The sequence below is a fragment of the Ixodes scapularis genome, unplaced genomic scaffold (genome assembly GCF_016920785.2).
Source record: "Ixodes scapularis isolate PalLabHiFi unplaced genomic scaffold, ASM1692078v2 PGA_scaffold8__174_contigs__length_109621045, whole genome shotgun sequence".
Taxonomy (NCBI): Eukaryota; Metazoa; Arthropoda; class Arachnida; order Ixodida; family Ixodidae; genus Ixodes; species Ixodes scapularis.
This window is the reverse complement of record NW_024609883.1, coordinates 21,704,301-21,725,437: the sequence shown is the minus strand read 5'-3', so window position 1 is coordinate 21,725,437 and position 21,137 is coordinate 21,704,301. Positions and strand designations below refer to the sequence as shown.

General features: G+C 42.8%; 1 protein-coding gene across 1 annotated transcript; it reads left to right on the top strand.

The window, feature by feature from the left end:
• Positions 1-8,659: 8,659 nt before the first annotated feature.
• On the top strand, positions 8,660-17,487 carry LOC115311914. The gene is made up of 5 exons (XM_029970778.2): positions 8,660-8,782; positions 11,720-11,883; positions 14,210-14,298; positions 16,192-16,281; positions 17,333-17,487. The coding sequence occupies exons 1-5, from the start codon at positions 8,660-8,662 to the stop codon at positions 17,485-17,487; spliced, it is 621 nt and encodes a 206-aa protein (XP_029826638.2).
• Positions 17,488-21,137: the final 3,650 nt, after the last annotated feature.

Here is a 21,137-nt window from a genome sequence, read left to right as displayed (position 1 = left end):
ATTGCCTTCCAAGTCGTTGGACGTATGATGTTGGGTCTATGGTGGTTGTTGTCATCAAAGGCTCTACCATGCCGGCTGGGAGACGAAGGGGTGCCCCATACGATTGCAAAGTGATTAAAGGAATTTCCGATCACAAAGCAGTTTTAGTTACCCACGAACTTCGTGTACATTATATAAACCCTGAAATTTTCCCGGTAGTTGATATCAACAGGCATGACGATGTAGCTATGATTGATCAACTTAGTTTTTGTTGTGATACCCTTTGTGCTATGAGTAGAGACGCAGATATTCATGTGCTGCTTATTTATTTCAACTTTCTTGAAGCCAAGCGTATTAACAAATTTGTACCTGCTACCAAGAAAAATAAAAATTCTTCTCACCCCTGGATTACGAGAGACATCTTACAGGTGATGCGGAAGACAAAAACCTTTACGTTCTACGAAACGCAGTGTAGCGTCGCCTGATAACGCTGTTTTGTTTAAGGGTGTAAACACGACTTTGAAGGAAAAGACGGTAGCAGCTAAAACAAAGTATTTTAACGAAACTTTTTAATATATGCAATCAAATCCTGCCGAATTCTGGTGGTCTATCCTCTCAAAACGTAACGAGTGCCAAAGCCTTCTTATTCAAGGTGAATGTGTTAGTGAAGCAGCAGTGATTGATAACTATTTTAACGAATACTTTAACTCAATATTTAGTTACAATAATCATTACGTTCCAGATTTCTGCTTGGACAGTATACACTCGGATTTATTAGATTTTAACATTAGATCTGTTGTTCTTAATCTACTCCTAAAGCTCCAATGTAAGGAGAGCCATGGCCCTGATGGGATTCTCAATTCTTTTCTTTACCGTTATTCACTTTGGACTTCAAACTACTTATCTGTAATTTTGGAAACATATATGTCTAGTGCACCCATATCTCGATTATGGAAATCAGCTAAAAGTATTCCTCCATTTAAATCCCGTAGCAAGCAAGTGGTTAGTAACTTTAGACCCCCTCCTTTAACATAGTGTTCTTGCAAACTTCTTGAACACGTAGTTCATAAACATATATCTAAGTACCTCAAAGCTAATTCGATTCTCTGTCCCCAACAGCATGACATTCATCGCGGCTACTTCACCTCCACCCGGCTACTAGAATTTACAGGCGACATCGCTTTTGCCTCAGATAAAAGAGGTCAACTAGATGCCATCTTCATTGACCATACAAAGGCTTCCGATAAAGTGACACATCAAAAAAGCTTCTTCAAAAACTTCGAATGAGAATAAAAAGCGCATCACAAATTAATGGATCGCTGATTACCTAAAAGATAGATTTCGCTCTGATTCATATGGGGATGTTTATTCTACCAACGTAATCTCGCTTTGATTCATATGGGGATGTTTATTCTAGCAACGTCTCGGTTCCCTCTGGTGCGCCACAGGGTTCGGTTTTAGGATCACTTTTGCTTTCACTTTATATTGTTCTCGTCCTTGACAATATCCCTGTGAGGATTCACCTTTATGCTGATGATTAATTTTTTATATAACTAAATACGTTCTGTAGGTGATCACGCGCCATGCTAAACGTTTAACTTTAACATTTCTTAATTTCAGCCAGAAATGGCTGATGGAAATTAACTTTGAAAAATCTGTGGTCATGACGTTCCCTACCAGGAAGACACTGTCTTTTTTTAAATTATGGTACAGGTAGTACAATTTCAGGGCAGGCAGGTGTGTGAACATAAGTTTTTGGGAATTTGATTTACTCCAAGTTTTAAAAGGACGGGCGGGCACACTAAGTTTACCTGCTCTCGCGCTTTGCGAAGACTGAGATATGCTAACAAAGAACTTTAAAATATTTATCTAGGAACGTTAAAATAACCACGCACAAGATCCGCATGAGACCGATTTTAGGTAATGGCTGCCTGGCCTGGTCCCCGCAGGGGGCACCTGTGAAAGCAGGTGTTTGGAAAGTGGCGTTTCCACGGACCCCGAGCCCCGCAGGGGGCGCCTGCACCTTAGGTGCTAGGTGCTTGGTGAGTACCGTCACCACGGACCCCAGCCACGTGGGCCACCATACCCGCACGCAGGGGGCACCTACTTTAGTAGGTGCTTGGTGAGTGGCGTCACTACGAACCCCGAGCCATGTGGGTTCGCCCACCCATATCTGGCAGTCCGTGGCGTACCCGTGTCCGGGGAAAAGGGGACCCTGGTGGTTGAGCTGAGCCCGGGGTATGTTTGCACCCTTCCGGCCCCTGCGTCTCGCAGACGGGTGTCCTGGCTTGGCCTGACCAGGATGATTCAGTCAGTCGCCTCTTCTACCCTATTCTTCCTTCTTTTACATTTCCTCCCACTTCTTTCTCTTTTCTTCTACACTCTCTTCCTTCCTTTTTCACCTTCTTAGGCGGCAAGGGCCAACCTTGCGTGGAAACAGGTCCGGTTCCTGCAAACATACTAGGCTATAGTGCCCGGGCAGCACTGGTAGAGTAATTGTGCCAGCCAAGCCCATCTTGCTATGGCACATTACCTACCCCTTTGTTGCGCTCCGTGGTGGGCGGTGCACCCGGGCACTGAATCTTTCTCCCATCTTTATGGGTTCTCAAGCTAAACCTCTCTCTGATCTGGCTCTGAAAAGGGTCCGCACCGAAGTCCCTAGAAAAGACACGACCCCATCTCCTACTGCGTTCCCCAAATTTTTGGTTATGCACTCCGAAGATGACACCCCACTCTCCAAGATGTCCCCCTTTCTTGTTGCGAAAGTGCTAGAAAGTGCGGTTGGTAAGAACTTTAAAGCCAAAAAGATTCCCTCAGGTAACCTACTTGTGAAATTGTGAAATTGAATCCAGACAACAGAGTACAGCACTCCTTGCGTTGAACTCTGTGTCTGATCACAAAGTGACCGTTTCACCCCATCGTACACTCGATTCAATTCAGGGCGTTATATCTGAGGATGACCTGATCGAGAGTTCCGACACTGAAATACTTGAAGGGCTCTCTAACCAAGGAGTTGTAGCTGCAAGGCGCATCTCCCTGCGTCGGGATGGTCAAGAGCGGAAAACGAAACACATAGTTCTAACTCTTGATTCCACCACACTCCCTGATGCCGTTTGGGCTGGCTATCTTCACTGCAGGGTTAGGCCCTATGTGAATAATCCTCGAGGATGTTTCAAATGCCAGAGTTTTGGCCATGGCTCCCAGCATTGCCATGGAAAAGCCACGTGTGCGAAATGGGCCAAATCTGACAACCCCGCAGAGTCCAGTACCAACGGGCCACAATGTATAAACTGCGGTGATCCCCACCCTGCATACTCTCGATCCTGCAGAACGTGGAAAGAAGAAATGGGTGTACTTAATCCTGAAGTGAAAGACAATCTCTCGTACGCAGAGGCACGCCGTCGCTTCGCATTCTTGCGCAAGGGCAACTATTCGCACGTGGAGCAGCGGGGACCTGCACCACTAATGGTAGCAGTGGCGACCCAAACGTACTTTCTGGACTATCGGAAGCCACGGCCGTCCCCCCACTCCAGTTGAAGATTCAGCTTCCGGGGCATGTTATCTCGGCTGGGCGGTCTACGGACCCTCCAAGCCAGAGTGCGAACCCTCGCGCTCCAACAGGGCAACAGCCTTTGTCTTCTCCGGCTGTTTCCCGAACCCAGGATGGGCCGGTGGCTGCCGCAACCGTCCCTCCTCCGCGATCTCCTTCCAGGGAGAAGGGTCGACACTCTCGCCCACACTCCCTGGAGAGAGCATCATCGAAGGAGCGGCATAACTCTCGTGCCGCTCCTGCAGCGCCTGGGGCAGGAACGGGTGAACTCGGGCGACACTACGCCAAGCACCTCGTCCGCGTTTTTGGTGGGGTCTGGTGGTGGACGGGGCATGGCGCCCCATTCTCCAAGCCTGCCCAAACCTGCAGCAAAGACCTCGCTCCAGGAAGCAGAGGGTACAGAAGTCTGCACTCATCCGTCTGAGCAAGACGACATGGAGTGGCAGACTTCTAAAACTGTTGTACATTCTTTTTGCCCTGCGCGGCAGAGTTTAGGTCTTTACTTTTACCCATATCTTACTACTTTTACTGATTTACTAATCTTTGAACTTTGTTTTAGAATCATGGCTAAATTTACTTTTATGCAGTGGAATTGCCGCGGCCGTCTACATAATATTGACGATGTTAACTTTTTTATGAAAGTCTTCTGTACTACTAGCTCTCTCTTTACAAGAGAAACACCTTAATGATCACCATCTGTTTTACGTCGTCACCAAGTTTTTAGAAAGGATTGTTCCACATCAAACTCATCCGGTGGAGTAGCGGTGATCGTCCAAAGTGGATTTGCTTGTTCTCAGATTCCTCTTCCTACACCCCTTGAGGCTGTAGCTGTACGCCTCCTCTTGGGCCGCTTTATCACCATTGTTGCCATTTATATTCCACCAAACTCTCCACTGCATATTCATGATCTTTATGATTTAGTTACTCAGCTCCCTCACCCCTTTTTAACTTTTTGGAGATTTTAATGCCCACCATCTCTTGTGGGGTGGCACACGCGAGGACTCGCGTGGGGGGGTTATTGAACGGTTTTTACTGTCGTCTAGTCTCTATCTTTTGAACAGCAGAGAATCTACCTTTTTTAGTGCGGCTCACAACTCATTTACGTCCATTGATCTTTCCATTTCATCTCCATCCCTGGTGTCTTGTCTCACATGGAGCGTTTTAAATATTCCTTTCGGCAGCGACCACTTTCCGATTACTCTGGAGAGTGTAAAATCTATTCCCAGTCTCATGAAACAGACTCCGCGTTGGAAGCTAGAAAAAGCAGACTGGGCTCTTTTTAGCCCAAAATCCGAGCTTGTTACGTCTATGTTCTCTTCGTTAACTCATGACGAAGCCACAGCCAACATTACAGAGCATACAATTGGTGCTGCTCTTTGCTCCATCCCTCAAACTTCTTCAAACATCCCCAAGAAATGTAAGCCATGGTGGAATGAGGATTGTTTCACCTAAAAAAAGAACCAAGATAAGGCTTGGGATGTTTTTCGCAGCTACCCTTTGTCTGTGAACTTTAAGTGATTCAAGAGACGCAGAGCTTGTGCGCGCTGGACTCGGAAGCAAGCTAAAGGAATTTCTCCTTCTTTTGGAGCCTCATTGCCTGACCAGGCTAACGTGTTGGGCACTCACTTTGCTGCTGTTTCAAACTCCGCACATTAATCTCCAGTAAACCTGAAGCGTAAGGCAAGCATGGAAAAGACGAGGCTCTGCGTCACAGCAGGAGCGTCCGCGCCCTAGAATCAGCCATTGACAATGGTTGAGCTTGAAGCGGCTCTGAACTCCTGCAAGAATTCAGCCCCCGGTCTTGATGGAATTCACTATGACATGATCCGACACTTATCTAGAGAGTCACTCAGTGCTCTTCTCACGTACTTCAATGGCCTGTGGTGTGATGCCTACTTCCCTGTCGAATGGAAGCGGGTTGAAGTTATACCGTTATTGAAACCTGACAAGGACCCTTCCCTCCCTGCAAGTTGCAGACCAATAGCATTGTCAAGTTGTCTGGGGAAAACCTTTGAAAGATTAATTAACAGGCGTCTTATTTATTTTCTCGAGCAGCATACTATATTGGATATCCGTCAGTGCGGATGTCGGCCTGAACGCTCTACAGTAGACCAGTTAGTGCGGCTGGAGACCTTCGTGCGTGAGGTATTCGTCAACAGGCAGCATTGTGTATCTGTTTTATTTTATTTGGACAAGGCCTATGATACCACTTGGAGGTATGGCATCTTGCGTGACCTTTCTATGTACGGAATACGCGGTAGAATGCTTCAGTGCAAAAAGAGCTTCTTGTGTAACCGCACTTTTCGAGTTCGATTGGGAACAACCTTATCAGACTGGTTCGTTCAAGAAAATGGTGTTCCTCAAGGTGGAGTCCTAAGCGTCACACTCTTTGCAATAAAAATTAACTCTATTAGTAAAGTCATTCCTCCTTCAGTATCTTGCTCGCTATATGTCGATGACATTCAGATATCTGTAGCGTCATGTAATATGTCTAGCTGCGAGCGACAGCTACAACTGGCCATAAATAAAATGAATAAATGGGCTGATGAGAATGGTTTTAGGTTCTCTCCGGAGAAAACTGTTTGCGTTCCCTTTTCTTTAAGGCGTGGCCTGTCTTTAGATCCTACTCTTCTTTTAAATGGAAACAACATTGCTGTGAAAACAAAGCATAAATTTGTAGGAGTTACTTTCGACCGTAAACTTACTTTTGTTCCGTATCTCAAACACCTCAAGCAAAAAACTCTGCAGGCATCAAACATACTCAAAGTCCATTAGCACAAGTCGTGGGGCTCGTATAAGAAGTGTCTCCTTCGTCTATATTCTTCTCTCATTCGATTCCGCCTTGACTATGGTTCAATTGTCTACGCCTCCGCGAGACCATCTGCCTTAAAAATGCTCGATTCTGTACACCACCTTGGGCTCCGTTTGGCATCTGGTGTTTTTCGAACCTTCCCCGTGCTCAGCTTGTATGTTGACTGTCATGAAATGTCGCTTGAAAAAAGGCGACAGCTGCTTAGCCTCACCTATGCTTACAAACTTTTGTCGGACCCAGCTCCCCCGCTTATAGTTGTATTCAAAACTAGGTTTTCGCGCCTCCTTAACCATAAGCCAACTGTTGTGCGGCCTTTGAGCCTTCGTGTCGAGAGTCTTCGCTCCTCCCTAAATCTTGCTCACGATTTTAACCTCTTGAATGGTTCATACCATACTGCCCCATGGAATGTCAAACCCATTTTTTGTGACTGGTGGTTCACAAAATTCTGGAAGCAAAGAGTCTCACCTTTAACTTTACAGCAGGAATTCTTCGCATTGGAGGAAAAATACAAAGATTACAATCATTTTTACACTGCTGGTGCAAAGTCGTCACTGTATGTTGGTGCGGCTGTATACTCTTCTCTTTTTTCCAAAGTCACTCGTCGAAACACTCTTGCCAGTATTTTTACTGCCGAGCTATATGGGGTCATGATGGCGCTTGACTGTATAGTTCAGAGTAAAATAAAGTCATCATCTTTGTAGATTCCCAGAGTGCTGTTAGGGCTGTATGTTCTGTTTTATCAACAAAGAATCGGCTGACCCTAACTGTGCGTGTTAAGGTGCAGCAGAGCCTAGAGGATGGCCACGACATTAGGTTTTGCTGGATTCCTAGCAATGTGGGCATTGCAGGCAACGAGGCTGCAGATAAACTGGCCGCCTGTTCGCAAAATCTTCCCGTGTCACATATCCGCATCCCCCACCAAGACTTAAAAATGCCTACAAGACTTCCAGCCTTGCAATCGTGGTAGTCCGAGTGGTATGTAGAGGTTAACAATGAGCTTCACACCATCAAGCCAGACCTTGGTGCCTGGGAAACATCTTACGATAAAAATAGATTCCACGAGGTCCTCTTATGCCGCCTGAGAATCGGCCACAAATACCTCATTCATGGCTACCTGCTTACTGGTGAGGAACCTCCATGCTGTGAGCACTGTGGTGAACCTTTGAGTGTTCTTCATATTTTATTTATTTGTCCTGGTCTTCGGCAGCAGCACAAATTCTTTTTTCCTAATCTTTTCAAGCATCGCATTCCATGTCACCCTGCCTTGCTACTTGGTGAGCAACTACTGATCTCATTCAAACGTCTTTTTGATTTCATTGAAAATACCGGATTTTTAAACAAACTATAGAACTATTCCCCCATAGTTTAATTCTACTCACCCCTTTTTATTGACTTACCTTGTTTGGCGCAGTATGGCCATTGATGTTCTTGCGCCATTAAAACCGTAAACAATAAACAAACAACTGCCTGGCCTGGGACCCGTTTTTAAAGGGAGATATCAAGCTTCTTTACGCAATACAAGTTGAGCCAAACATATTTATTTTTATTCGATATAGTCGCACGTTCTTTTCTACATCGTCGATGCCTGACATTGTACTTGAAGCCATAAGTTAGTTATATTTTGAAAGCGAAACGAGAAGACAGAGGCACAGCGCTACAAACGTGTTGTAGAACGACTAAAGCTGCTACACAAAATGGTAAATAAGAACTGCATAGTTATTTGTAAAAAAAAAATGTATCGCTTTCATTACTCAATCATGGACTCGTAGCACCCATGATATATATATTGTATTGTATACGTGTCACCTCAATAGTTTTTCGTTTTTTCTGGGGATTATCGATAGTTGGAATAGCATTGATGAAGCAATTTGTTGACTTGAACTTGAGACAATAATATCAGAAATGCACTAGGTTGTTTTTTGTACCTGATGTTGTTTTAACCTGTTTTTAACCATTTTCAAATTTGTTTGTCTTTTATGGGGTGCGTACTTTGTACGTGTTTGTGTTGCATTGGTACGCAATGTATGTATTGTTTCCATATATGCCATCAGCGAGGCAGGTAAAGTTCAACACAACAAAAACTGGAACTAAAGGGCACAGCTGTCAAAAAAGACGGCGCAATTCTTGCTTTCGCAACATTCTGAACTCGCTCAATCTAGAGAAAAAAAGAACGAACATTGAATTCAAGCTTAGCGTCATCACTCGATGAAAATCAAAATTCACCTAAAAAAAATTGAGAACAGCGTACAGTTCTTTGCTCGTAGCACGCAATACTAGTCTTGATCTCGGATACTCTGCCTTTAAGAACAAAAGCAGAGATGAAGATTTCCGTCCTTCTGTATATCTTGGGTCTCGTATTTGTTCTGACTGCAGGTGTAAGGGGAAAATGTCGGAAAGAACACTTTGCCCAACGTTTAGGGAGGTATCCAGACGCCTGGAGGGTGAGTGCGATCAATATTCAAAGATTGTTTGTCATATTTCTATTGTTGTTGTTGCTGTTGTTGCTGTTGTTTTTCACAGTAAGTTAAGTCAAGAGGGATCGAAAAGTATCTGCGAGTTTCCAGAATTTTCCTACTTTGTTTTTCGATTGGAAACAGCAGCAAGTTTATTATTCATTCAAAAACGCAATTTCACCAGTCAATGCAATACGTCTCTTAATTGTAACTAATGTAAAGTTGTCATAAAAGTAAGTTATAACCATGATTTAGGAACGTATTGTATTACAAAGCAAACACTTACTTTTCTCATTTCTTACTTTACTACATAGTTCTGTCTCCTTTTAACAGATACATTCAAAAGAGTTTTAAAATTGGAAGTTGGGAAACTTTCAATTGTGAATATCTACAGCATGTACACTATTGCTTTGGACCAGTGTTGGAACTAACGCGTTACAAGTAACGACGTTACTGGTAACGCGTTAGTTTCTTGACTAGCGTACTAACGTACTCGTTAGAAACCCAAATGACTAACGAGTAAAGTAGTGTCGTTATTATTTTAGGGAATCTCCTATGAAATTACGTTACCCGGTACTCGTTACTTTTGATTAAAAATGGTCGCATGATTGTTTGAAAACAAAATAATTTTTATTCTGTACACTACGAAAAAGTAGCAAAAAAAAACAACAAAGCTATGTATAAGCGGCGTCATTTCGAACTCCTTCGGAAGACACCTTTACCGTTCTCACGACCGGGCCCAAAAGGCGCGAGATTATCGCTGCGAACCCCTCGTCCTTGCTAAGATCACCGTCGCCGTACCCTGAGCAGCCGTCTCGCTGGAAAAAGACATCCGTTCAGAAGACAACAGTCTGCAGCCGCTCGAAGGATTTTTCCTCAGCGTCCCTAGCTACTCCAGCTGGCCACATCGTTCTCTTGAAAACAATGCAATTCTCGCTCTGTCAACACCTCAAAAGATAAACACTAAGTTTGGAAGCGTTGACGTTCCAACGCTTTGAACCAAGACAAGTGTGTCCGCGGTGGCAGCGTGCTGACGTGTCGTTAATTGGAAATGCGACGCTGGTTTGTGAAGGAATAAAATTAAGTTTATTTTACCGGATTAACTTTGATTACATGAAGAGGCCTATTTTGCGTCCGTTACGTTGCGTGCATCCGGTCGTTCTTTTCAGAGCGGTTTCTTCTTCCCAGGCAGGGTGCTAATGGCAAGGTTCAATTCTCTGAATCGCGCTCGCCTAGCGCTACCTGTCCGAGGAAGTACATTTCACATCCTGCCGACAGTGAATATTTTATTAACCTGATCAATACAATGTGAATTTCTTTCCTAGTATTTATGCCGTTATTGAAATTTTGAAATAGTATTATTGTGTGTTGTTTTGAACTGTTTATTTATATTGTTAGTTGCTGGATTGTGCTGTTCGAGTTTCCAACGTATAAATATGATCTGTACCCCACTCCTCTGTTGTAATGCTCCGGCGCTGCAGAGTACAAATGAATAACTAAATAAATAATTACTCTGAACATGTGTATTGTTGGCGAAGTTTATAGAGGCGGTTTATTATAAGCAGCTGTCATATACTAACAATGAGAGGAAACGTAACGGCAAACTAACGTAAAAGTTATGTCCGGTAGTCATGGCAAGTAACGACACCGGTATTTCGTTACATTTGCAAAATAGTAGCGGAGCTCTGTAACGCCTTAGCTTTTTTCCAAGCCAACGAGTAACACTATTTCGTTACTTATTTTTGGTAACGGGCACAACACTGCTTTGGACCCACTTTAGATGGTTCCCAAAAATCGGTTTGTCAACTTACCGTGCTGCGATTTGCAAAAGATGTGCAGCTGAGGGGTGAAAGCTTGGTGAGAAAATATCAACTAAAAAACACACCTCGTTCAAAAAAAAACACTGTTTCGGCAACGCAGCGGCGGAATTCGCAGACGCTGTCATGGCCGTGCTCGCCTAGTTGTATGTGCCGCCGACAGATGTCGGAAGCGTCGAACGTGGGGTGCGCCAGAGCCGAGCTTAGCAAGGAATCTTTCCAAAGTGTTAATGATGCCGGCACGCGCCTCTTAAATGTACAATTCTGAAAGTGCGATAATTTATTCACAATTAAAACCAGGCTGACGGGGAAGACGGATATTTAAATTTCTCCTAAGTCCCCACTTTCGGTACGGAAATAATCGTCGAGGAACCGTATACTTTCTAAGAGCGCCGTTTCCCACGTTGCGCCATCTTTCGTCAGTACATACAACTAGGCAAGCACGGTCATGACATCACTTGCGGATGCCACCGCAGATAGCCCGAAACAGTTTCTTCATTTTATTTCTTAAACATTGCAAGTTTATTTGCTGCTATTACAACTCCAAGCATCCACCCCCTAGCCGCGCCTCTGTAGCAAATCGCAGCGCGATATGTTGAGAGCCCGATTTTTGTGGACCGTCTAAAGTGGCTTCGAAAGTATTGTGGAACGCTCCTTGAACATCCTACAATAAAATGTAGCGTTTGCAAACAAAAATAAAGAACAAATTTTGTTTCAAATTCCATAGTGAATTTATTATATGGGTTAACCCCACTCTCCCTATATATATATATATATATATATATATATATATGCCGGAGTCCGGCCTTCCTGACGAAGGCCGGACTCCGGCCGAAACGTCGAAGATTAAATCGTCCGTTGTTGCTGTTTTTCACTAAGGGTTTTTTTCTTCTAAGTTTTATATATATATATATATATGTGTGTGTGTGTGTTATTTAACATTAACGGCATATTACAAGCCTAGAGCAACTAAACGGAGTACAAAACAGAAACCCAGATACTCTCAAATTTCATTGAAGTTCCTGCAGTGAGCCACTAAATCAAATCATGACGAGTAAGGCGTCAGTGCATCGACTACGATCATCCAATCCGAGTGCTCCTCTTACAGATTCTCAGAAACACGACACAGCAATACTTTCTGGCATATTATTCGTACAGATCGGAAATCGGATCCCGCCAACGGTGCTTGCGTACTATAAGCCGCAGAGAGGATTACGCGAAGCCATGGACTACTTCTTTGGTTTATGGACTCACTTGGGACAATAGTACTCTGTACGTAAATATAGAATTTCTCATTAAGCGATGTATAACAATATAGAGTAATTTAAACCATTGATGTGCGCTCTGGGGCAATAATAATTTGTATAACTGTTACGTATAAGGTTTTTATTGTTAAAACGGCTCAATTTAACACAATATCTTAGAAACAACGCTTTAGTATTGTAGCCAAGATTGCATTTAATCAGGGTCAAGTATTGGGGGCCTCCTGGGCACAGAATGTTGTTGTTGTTGTTTTTTTTAGCTTACTAACTTCAAAATGCCTACGAGTGAATCTTTCAACACACATTATGTGGTGAGTTAACCAAGGATACTTGTAAAGACAAATCCAGTAAGTGACGAGCCGGAACAAAGAAATACAGATTTTCTCGAAAAAGCCTTTCGCGCAAGCGAGCTGAACATCCAAAACTTAATGCTTATTTTGTCCAATCAGATGGCGTTTTGGAGCCATACTGTATTCTGACGTCGTCATTCGTTGACTGAGCTTCGTTGACGACAGCGATGCGCCCAACATTAGTTCTCTTGGGAATTGAAACACGGAGAAATTTCTACAGCGGCCACTAATAGGGCGTCGCATAGCTTGCCGTAAATAAGTTCTCCCTCATTCTTATGCTGAACGGCTGCAACAAAAAGTTTATTCTTGTAAATACATCTCTGAGATGCTGCGATACAGAAAGGAAAACGATGCATGACAGCGGTTCGCGTAGTGCAGAAGTCTCCGAGCCCCGGCCCGCGAGCCAGACTCGGCCCGCGAAGGCGTCCCAGCCGGCCCGCGAGGTCGGCCGAGGTCTTTCTAGTGGCGCACGGCCCGAAGCCCGCTGCTACTAGGGCGCCTCACTGCGCTTCTGTTTAGGGCTATGCCATTCCTTATATAGTACCAGGTGCCGACAGGACTTTCTGCCTGGAAAAAAAAAAAAGGTATAGTGGATAAAAAAAATGACTCGTGCCGGCAGACGAGCTTTCATGCGCTCAGGACAAAACAAACGAACAAAACAGTTCGGAACAAAATTATGAGAGGTTATCACCCTAAGCGAAGCGCACATAAAGGCACCCTAGTTGCTACAGACGGGAAAAATAAGCGGTGGTAAGAAAATGGCACCGCGACGGGCAACAAAAGCGCGAACATATAGATATCAGAAATATTCGGAGAAACGGCATCAAAACGCGGGTAGGTGAGCTAGAGGAGGGAAGTGTGACGATCGCGCTGTGATTCAGCATGAAGAGCTGTGGAGGATTTTAGCGGATTTTACCCTTCGATAAGTAAAGCCCCTTCATATTTTAAAAGCAGCGCAAGGTGCGTCGATGCACGAAAGACGTGCAACGTGCAGGCCTCGGGAAGATCATGGCGGCACAGCGCAGCACTCAATGTTACTGGAGCAAGCTCGCTCCAGTAATGTTGGCAGCACAGAGCTAGATTTCAGACGCCATCTTCTTCCCATAAGGGGTGCGCGAAACGTGTCTCGAGCATGTCCACAACAATGAATAGCACCACTTTTCCAGCATAGAGGGGCTTTATCGATAAGTTTATAGCAGCGCCACCCTGCAGCACTACAGGGAAGGTGAAAGAAGTAAATAAAGGGGCTTCACAAGCACACCGTAGCTTCACTGTAGCCTGTCTTTATAGCGTCGAGTTCAATGTGCCCTGCCCAATTTCGTTATGGCTAACAGGGAAAGATTCAGTATGCGGCACTTCACGATTGTGGTCAACGATGAAGACACTTCCTTCTTTAGTATTCACAAGGTGCGGCGGAGTGCCGTTGTGGCACTGCTACGGCCTTATCGATGCTAACGCTGCGTGTTGAGCAGCATTTCCATTTTCTGCCACTGGATGAAGTGAGCGATTCTCACACTTCCCCTTCTAACCAACCATAACGCGTGTTCTCTCGCCGCATTATTTAGTGCACATTATCACCCCCAGCATTAAATCTCGTAGTTCCCCTGCTTCAGGTATGAGTAACATATGACAAAAGTTTTTCGCACTCTTATGTGTATCCTGTTTGGTGTCTCGTGTCATAACTCTTACATATTGTAGTCATCAGATCTACCATTCTCATTTGTTCCTGCCCCGTGTGAATATGTCAAAGTTTCTATGCGCTTTGATTTATACGTGGTAAGTTCTCTGGGTCACAATTATTTTGTAATCTCATAATTAGCAAAATTTGACATTTCTAAAAGAACTATACATATTCATCCACATTATATCTCTTTTTTTTTCGACACGTTTCCAATCAGGCTTCTTGGTCAAAACATTCGGGGACCCCTGGTCTAGCGCTTAGAAAGTGTGTCTTTTTTCACAGATTTTGTTTATTTTTGTTTTCAGACTGAGTGGCATAGTACAAGTTGGCATACATAAAACGAATGAGTCATTTGTTTTCGACGATGCTTTTTATACGAGATACCCAGAAAAGGGTAAATAACACAATGTGAACCCTACTTTCTGTAGTACATACATATGATTAATGAGCGGTAAGTGCGAGATATTTTACGGTCACTGAGTGAACAAGAAGGGCGGACGGTGGCTTTTCACCCCTACCACTTCCAGCGTGAACTTACCTTTGAAAACTCCTTGGCATCTCCTGACCTTCTAGTACGACGAAGGGCAATGAGAAGGTGCTTGAGGCTATGCATCCATAAGAGACGTCAAGCACTTGTCCCGTCAGTGCCCATGGTTAGGCCGAAGGTATAAAGGTAGATAGTTGCATGCCCACAACCTATGTCTTGACAGATCGTGTACAAACAGAAACAACTATAACAAAAAAAAACATCACGCAAGGTACATAATTAAAACTAACTGTTGGGCTAGTTGTGTAAACATCTTAGTCACAAAATCGGAAAAGACAAGCACAGAACAAAGATACGAACAGGACAAGTACTTGTCCTGTTCGTAACTTTGTTCTGTCATTGTCTTTTGCGCTTTAGCGCTTTTGTAATTAACATTACGCATCGAGGGCGAAAATGTAAGACGCTCTGATTTATTCAAAGGCATAAAATATAATTGTGAAAATAATAACATTGTCATCTAGGTCCGTGCAATGAATGTAACGTTATTAGAATCGTCGAGAATATTATGTATCTTTATTATGGGGGCAGGAGCTAAAGATATTGCAAAAGTGGTCGTTGAAATTTGATGGAAAAAATTATGTCTGGGGTAAGAACATGAATTACATTACCGAGGACCCAGTTAAAACTAATTAAAATCGTATTTTTGATGTGTAAACTTATGCAGGGGAGTACGGCGATTTCTTTCATTGCTCGGCTGAAATACTTTTTTTTGGGGCTTCGCTTGGCACAGTCAAAGGCGCGTGCAAAGGATGAATATCACAACATGTTGAACATATGTGTTTTAGGGCTCCTGAAGGTACAAGGGAAAGTTTAAAAAAAGTATTTTCCCTCAAAATACAATGTTTAAATGCAATCCAATCAACACTTGTGCAAATAGTGCTTAAAATATTATGCAGGGGAAATTCAATGACGTAAGAGGGATTTTCAGGCATATAGAGTACGAATTACCAGTGTGAAAGGTTTCATTAAAATGCCTTAGCAACGCACTTTAGGCGCCAGAGATTACAGCGAAGCGAAAGTATTGATTTATAGTTCAATTATTTTAAACATTCGATGCGTATTTATTTTTGAAGTTCCTTGATGTTGATGCAGGTCAGAGGTTAAAGTGTCTCCCGTAGATTGTAGATACCGCAAAAACAAGAAGAAAAAAATGAGACGAGAAATGCACTATATCCGTCCCTTTGTGCGTTTGTGGGCTGAGTACACTGCTGCAAAAAGAAAATATTTACGACCGGTGCCCCTAAATATTCAAAAAGATGGCAACGGTTTTTTTTTAGAAAGAATGGGCAAAGAAAATAAAAAACATACAGGACATAGCGCGTGGTAAATCCGTGGCGATGATAAGCACCCGTACGTGAGAATCCTCTGGAATTGATGTTGAAATATCAAAATAAAAAATGTGAAATCGAACCCCCAGCCTAAAGAACACGTACATAAGTTAAGGCATACTGTGCATAACATTAACCAAACATATATTGAATGAAGTGCTGTTTTGTAATGGTAATAAAAAGTAAGAAAGCTTGCATCATTTCAGTTTGAATAACTCCTATTGTGTCAGTCAAACTTTCAGCGTGAATTCTGGGTCCTATCAAAGTTCGGCACAAAAAGAGGTTCATTAGATGTACGTGTGTCCTCTCAGGTGCCTGAAAGTTAACTTGGCATCCATATAACTACATCAATGTGCAAACATTTGTGTACTATATTTACGCCCAGACGTTTTTGTTTCTTCTTTTTTTTCAGTAAATGATAAATACACACTTAAATTCGACACAAGCGAAATAATTTATACAAATTTCAAGACTTGTATAGTTATCTATTCAAAATTACTTGGTGAGTATAGAACCTCACATGAACATAACGTGGCATTGAAACTTCGTTCAAATGAGCGCTCTAACAAACTTATTGATTCCTCGAAGGATTACTAGTGTTTTTTTATTTCTCCAAAGTCAATCCAGCGATCACGCTATTTTATTTTTTTATTCTTCTTTCTAATGCCAATCGTCCACATATTGAACGGACTTTTGGCCATGTGATATGTCACGAATCTGGTGGAAGCTTGCTCTGGTATCATTCGCCTTAGGAACTGCTCATTTTAGGCTCGAGTATTAAGATGACGATAGCCATTCCAACGATATCTTAAAATGACACTAAACACATTTTAAATCGCTTTTTTAAAAGCACAACCAGAAAAATAAAGAAATAAAAATGCCATATTCCATGGCGACCAAACATCAGGTTACGCCCCATTTCTGGCATAATCTATCGATCGCGTTTTTAGTAAAAAAGAAAAAAGGCAATCCAATATATTGTTTCGGGGTTTCTAATATGCCTTGTTAGCATAGATTGACTTTGCGTTATAAAAGGACAATCTCAAAATCCTCTAGGGTTCTATTAATAGACAGTGGTGGTCACTATTGTGCCTTTTAAATAACGTGTACAAAACCAAATTCTAAGGTTGCTGTATTACTACTCTTTTGTTGTATTACTACTCTGCGGGAGCAACAATTAAAAAAAATTAAAAAAATTCATTGGTCTCAACAATTGCATTTAGTTTGCTAGTATTCCGAAGAGGTCCTGGCGTCCGCTGTCTTCCAGCATGTTGTTAATGTGGCTAATGTGTCGATTTTAACATTGTTAAAGCTGTAATTGTGAATTTCCGCCACTGTAAGGATAACATCACTTCTATGCAACTATTTTGTGAAAAATTAAATATACTTTCGGTGATGTTCCTGTTTCCTTACATTGTTACTCTTGTTTGTCAAAACGATATCATACGATGAAAAAGAACGTCGAGATGTATAAAGTCAATCCATTCCGATGTTCCCAAATATTTTGCAAAATATAACAGTATGCGAGTTATCAAATGTGTACACTTTTGTAGGATACCAAGTGTGGATTGCAGGGCAGAACCCCACCGGGACCAGTGGTCTCCCATACCTTTGTACGTTCGTCTATGAAGCCTGCGCTGGACCAAACAAAAACTGGGCTTACGATTGGGAGATATGCCCTAAAATTAAACCTATTCAACGTTCTTAAACAGTGCCTAACAGAGCGGCCAACATAAAACCACAAAAAATGAAAATAAAAGTGCATCCTTCTTTTTTTTCACTTTCTTGTCGCCTCCATGCAACGCTGCCTTTCATTTTATGATAACTGGGGCCTTTATCGACAGAGACTGAAGCAGAATCGTAATCAAAACGGAAAATCGTTCATACTGTGGAACACAGGACAGAGCACAACTTTCAACGGAAATTGATTAGAATGAACATATAAAGATTTTAAAAACTGCACATCCGTAAGATGATACACTTAGATTAAAAACCCGAAGAAGCCGGACGACAATGTTGAGTAACAAGAAGACTAAGGTGCGGATATCTTAGTGCACAATTTGGGGAACGTGCAAGAGAACTGTTAATACGAAGTATGTGGTTTCTCATTTTAAGGAGGATAGCCTAAGACTTTTCACTGCTGACAAACAGGGCGGCTTTGTCGTCGTGGGAGAGGCACTGTTCGCGGAGAAGTCCCGGCGAGCCATAGAAAAGCATTTCAAGCTCTTTCAGTCTGTTTCGCTGCCCGAGATTAAAGCGCAAAGTGCAAGCTTCAAAGAAACTTAATTGTGCCAGTTTTCTTAAAGGGCAAAAAGACATAAAATTGGGTGCCCGCTAGGGCAATCGTCTCTGAAAGGGATGCTTAGCAGCGGGAGGCGAGTGGGCTCGTGTGTCACACATCTTTTTGTATTCCAAGAAATTTCAGTTGAAGGGTACGCCCTGTCCTGTGTGCCAGACTTCTTTTTGTCCTCGTCTTTAGGCGTAATCCGCAGTATGAATCCTCACCAACTAAACCAACTCGCAGTCTTCATACAAAATCGTTAGAGATTCAAATATCTTTGGTAACCTTCACCGCAATATTGCTTTATTTAAAGTTTAACCACATCCCGATCGGTAACCAAAACAGGACACAATTAACCGGTAACTAATGTAGTATTATCAAGGTTCGGAACAAAACAAAAACAAAAAGCACTTTGAGAAATTTTATGAATAAAGTATCCCATGGAACTAACTTGAACCGTACAATTTATTTTGTTGAAATATACTTCAATCTCGCGAGCTTTTCTAATGGCATTTATACGCGAGACCTTTGGGCGAATAGAGAATCAGATCGCATCCCGGCCCGCTCGTCTCACGGATTTTATGATACAAGTGCTTTTAATACGAATGTCACTCGAAATGCCAGAGAGGCAGTGCTATTCCGACCTGTAGGCGATCTATGCGGGCATGAACTGAGGGGGAGGAGGAGGCGAGAGGGGACGTCGAGGCGCCGAGCTCAGCTTGGAATGATAAGGGCCAAGACGAGAAGCTGCCGCCTTTCTCCCCGCTGAACTCGTCGAACGCCTTAGAACGCGGAACGCCGGCGTCCGACGTTTGGCTTCCGGATTCGGACGGGTTCGATGAGGGCAGTGGAGACAAAGCTTTACGTCTAAATAATTCAAACCGGAGCTCGGCACGGCGTTAGGACATCCCCGAACGTTCTCGTCTCATTTTCACCCTCAATTTCTGCTCTCATAGAACAGGATATCTTAGGCAAATCATGTCAGTTTTTTCTTTGTTTTTGTTTTTCCCGAAAATATACTATAAATACACCGCTATCCTTACCACCAAAGTATACCTGGCAGATAAAGAGATCTAAATTTTACGGTAAATTTAGTGGCGTCTGGAAAATAAGTTCCACACAAAGAGGCGCTTGGCTCAATAATTGAAACGCAGAGTTGTATGCACTCTTAACACAAACGGGCGATTCCTGTTTTGTTCGTTTGTTTGTTTCTTTGCTTTTTTTTTTTAAATGGAAAGGTTTTCATCAAAACTACTAGTGTTTTGAGATGCGCTCATGTCGGGCACTAACATTTGCGGTACGATCATGTTCGCACCAGTACACCTTTAAGGTGAAATCCGAAAAAAGCGTCGACCTCCATGCTTCGGTATTTCCTCTTAATATAGGAAGCTATGGCTTAGGCTAACATTGTGGTCAATGTACAGTCGGCGCTGAAAGTGATTATCCCAAACGAGCGATTTCCTGGCCGGCATAAAGGCGACACGCGGCGCTGTAGTCAAGCTAAATCGGCTTTAGCTAAATCAGTAGGATAGAAACTGGGTGGCGTGTTCTATATTTGCAGTGCGTGGGAACCGTTCTCAAAACTCGTTATCGAAACACCGCTGCTCTGCCTCAGTCTTTAGCACGCCAGGCATGTCTCTGCACGTGAGGTATTTTTTTCTTGCTAATTGAGTGCTGGGATATCTTATCTTTTAGTCTCTACTCTACGTCAATAAGTGTGTTTATGACGCTCAACTCGCAGGGATTATAGATTAGATTCCCGATGTAGAAAAACAACAAAATATAAAAAAATAACAGCCTTCCGAAGTGGGAACTGCCCGATCACTCTGGAACTCGGTGTATTCGCGAAACCGCTGCGCTAAGTTGCAATTTCATCGTTCCGGTCGTCGACATGCGCTAATATATTTTTTAATGTTGAATGTAAATTTCTCGGTGAAATCTGGTACTGGTGTATGTTTCAATTTTAGGTTGCTGACTTTTAGGAACGTGTTTTATGCGCAAACTCCACGACTGGATTCCTGGTTTTGGGTATTTTACCAAAACCGAACATAAATATATATGCCCTATGATATGCCTGAGACTGTTTAAATTGTGAAATACTGTCGACTGAAAGACGTGCATGTTCTGGATGTTTGTCTTCCTTCCCGTCGGTACTTCCATGCTGGTATTAAATTTATTGGCGATCACGTGATTGTTGTATTTCTTGTGTTCTTGCTGCTTCGGTGCCATCCTTTGCGTGCTCACATTGATTTTTTAACTAATAATGATTTTTAACTTCGTCCATAATAAAGAGCTAGCATTAGTAAACATATGTTTGTTTTCAATCCAATAGAGTTAAAAAAATTGTTGAGCACGGAATACGAAATGGCGGAGAAAAGAAAGTTACCTCGGACATTTTCCTAAAGACGGAACGCTGAAAAGTGTATCACCACAAAAACTAGTCCAGAAAAAATCATTGTTCGTATTTACTCATCAAATTAGGTTTCATAAATAATATTCACTCAGATTTTGTGGCCGGTTTGAGCCTCGTTCAGCTTTTCCACAGATCACATTGTAATCCCAATCACTGCAATCAAAGGTGAAAGGTCTGCGAATGACAAGGATAAAAATACGTTTCGTTCAAAACAAAACAGTTTTTTTTTTTTTGTGTGTGTTTTTTTTGTGTCTCTGACAACGTGAGCATCTGCAATGCAATGTTCGTGAATCACGACTGGTCTCCCTCTGTAGATTGAAATTATTGACTTCAAGAATACTCGGCGTAAAGGTTAACGCGCAGCAGAGTTTACAATGTAACGCTCAACTCGAATCACATATCCCGCAAAGGCTGTTTCCCCACCATCTGTTGTTATGCGTGTTCTTTTAACACTGCTTTGTGCGAAACACCTTGACATGAAGCACACTGGTTTCTCGCAAAGCCAGGTGAACGTCAATTGTTCACCGAAAGCGCTTTTTATTGTTTTAGTGTGCTTTTTCCGGATCGGCGTTCAGGCGGCGAAATGTCTTCCGTTCAACGTCATACGCCTGCTGCACATTTCAAAACGTTGAAGAGGCCAAACTGTGCAAACTGAAAGAACAGG

What these genes read in the sequence shown, in the direction of transcription:
- LOC115311914 (XM_029970778.2), top strand. Translation starts at nt 8,660, where the DNA reads ATGAAGATTTCCGTCCTTCTGTATATCTTGGGTCTCGTATTTGTTCTG. An exon ending in GGTATCCAGACGCCTGGAGG is followed by an intron (nt 8,783 to 11,719) that starts GTGAGTGCGATC and finishes CTCCTCTTACAG; the next exon opens with ATTCTCAGAAACACGACACA. An exon ending in TATCTATTCAAAATTACTTG is followed by an intron (nt 16,282 to 17,332) that starts GTGAGTATAGAA and finishes ACACTTTTGTAG; the next exon opens with GATACCAAGTGTGGATTGCA.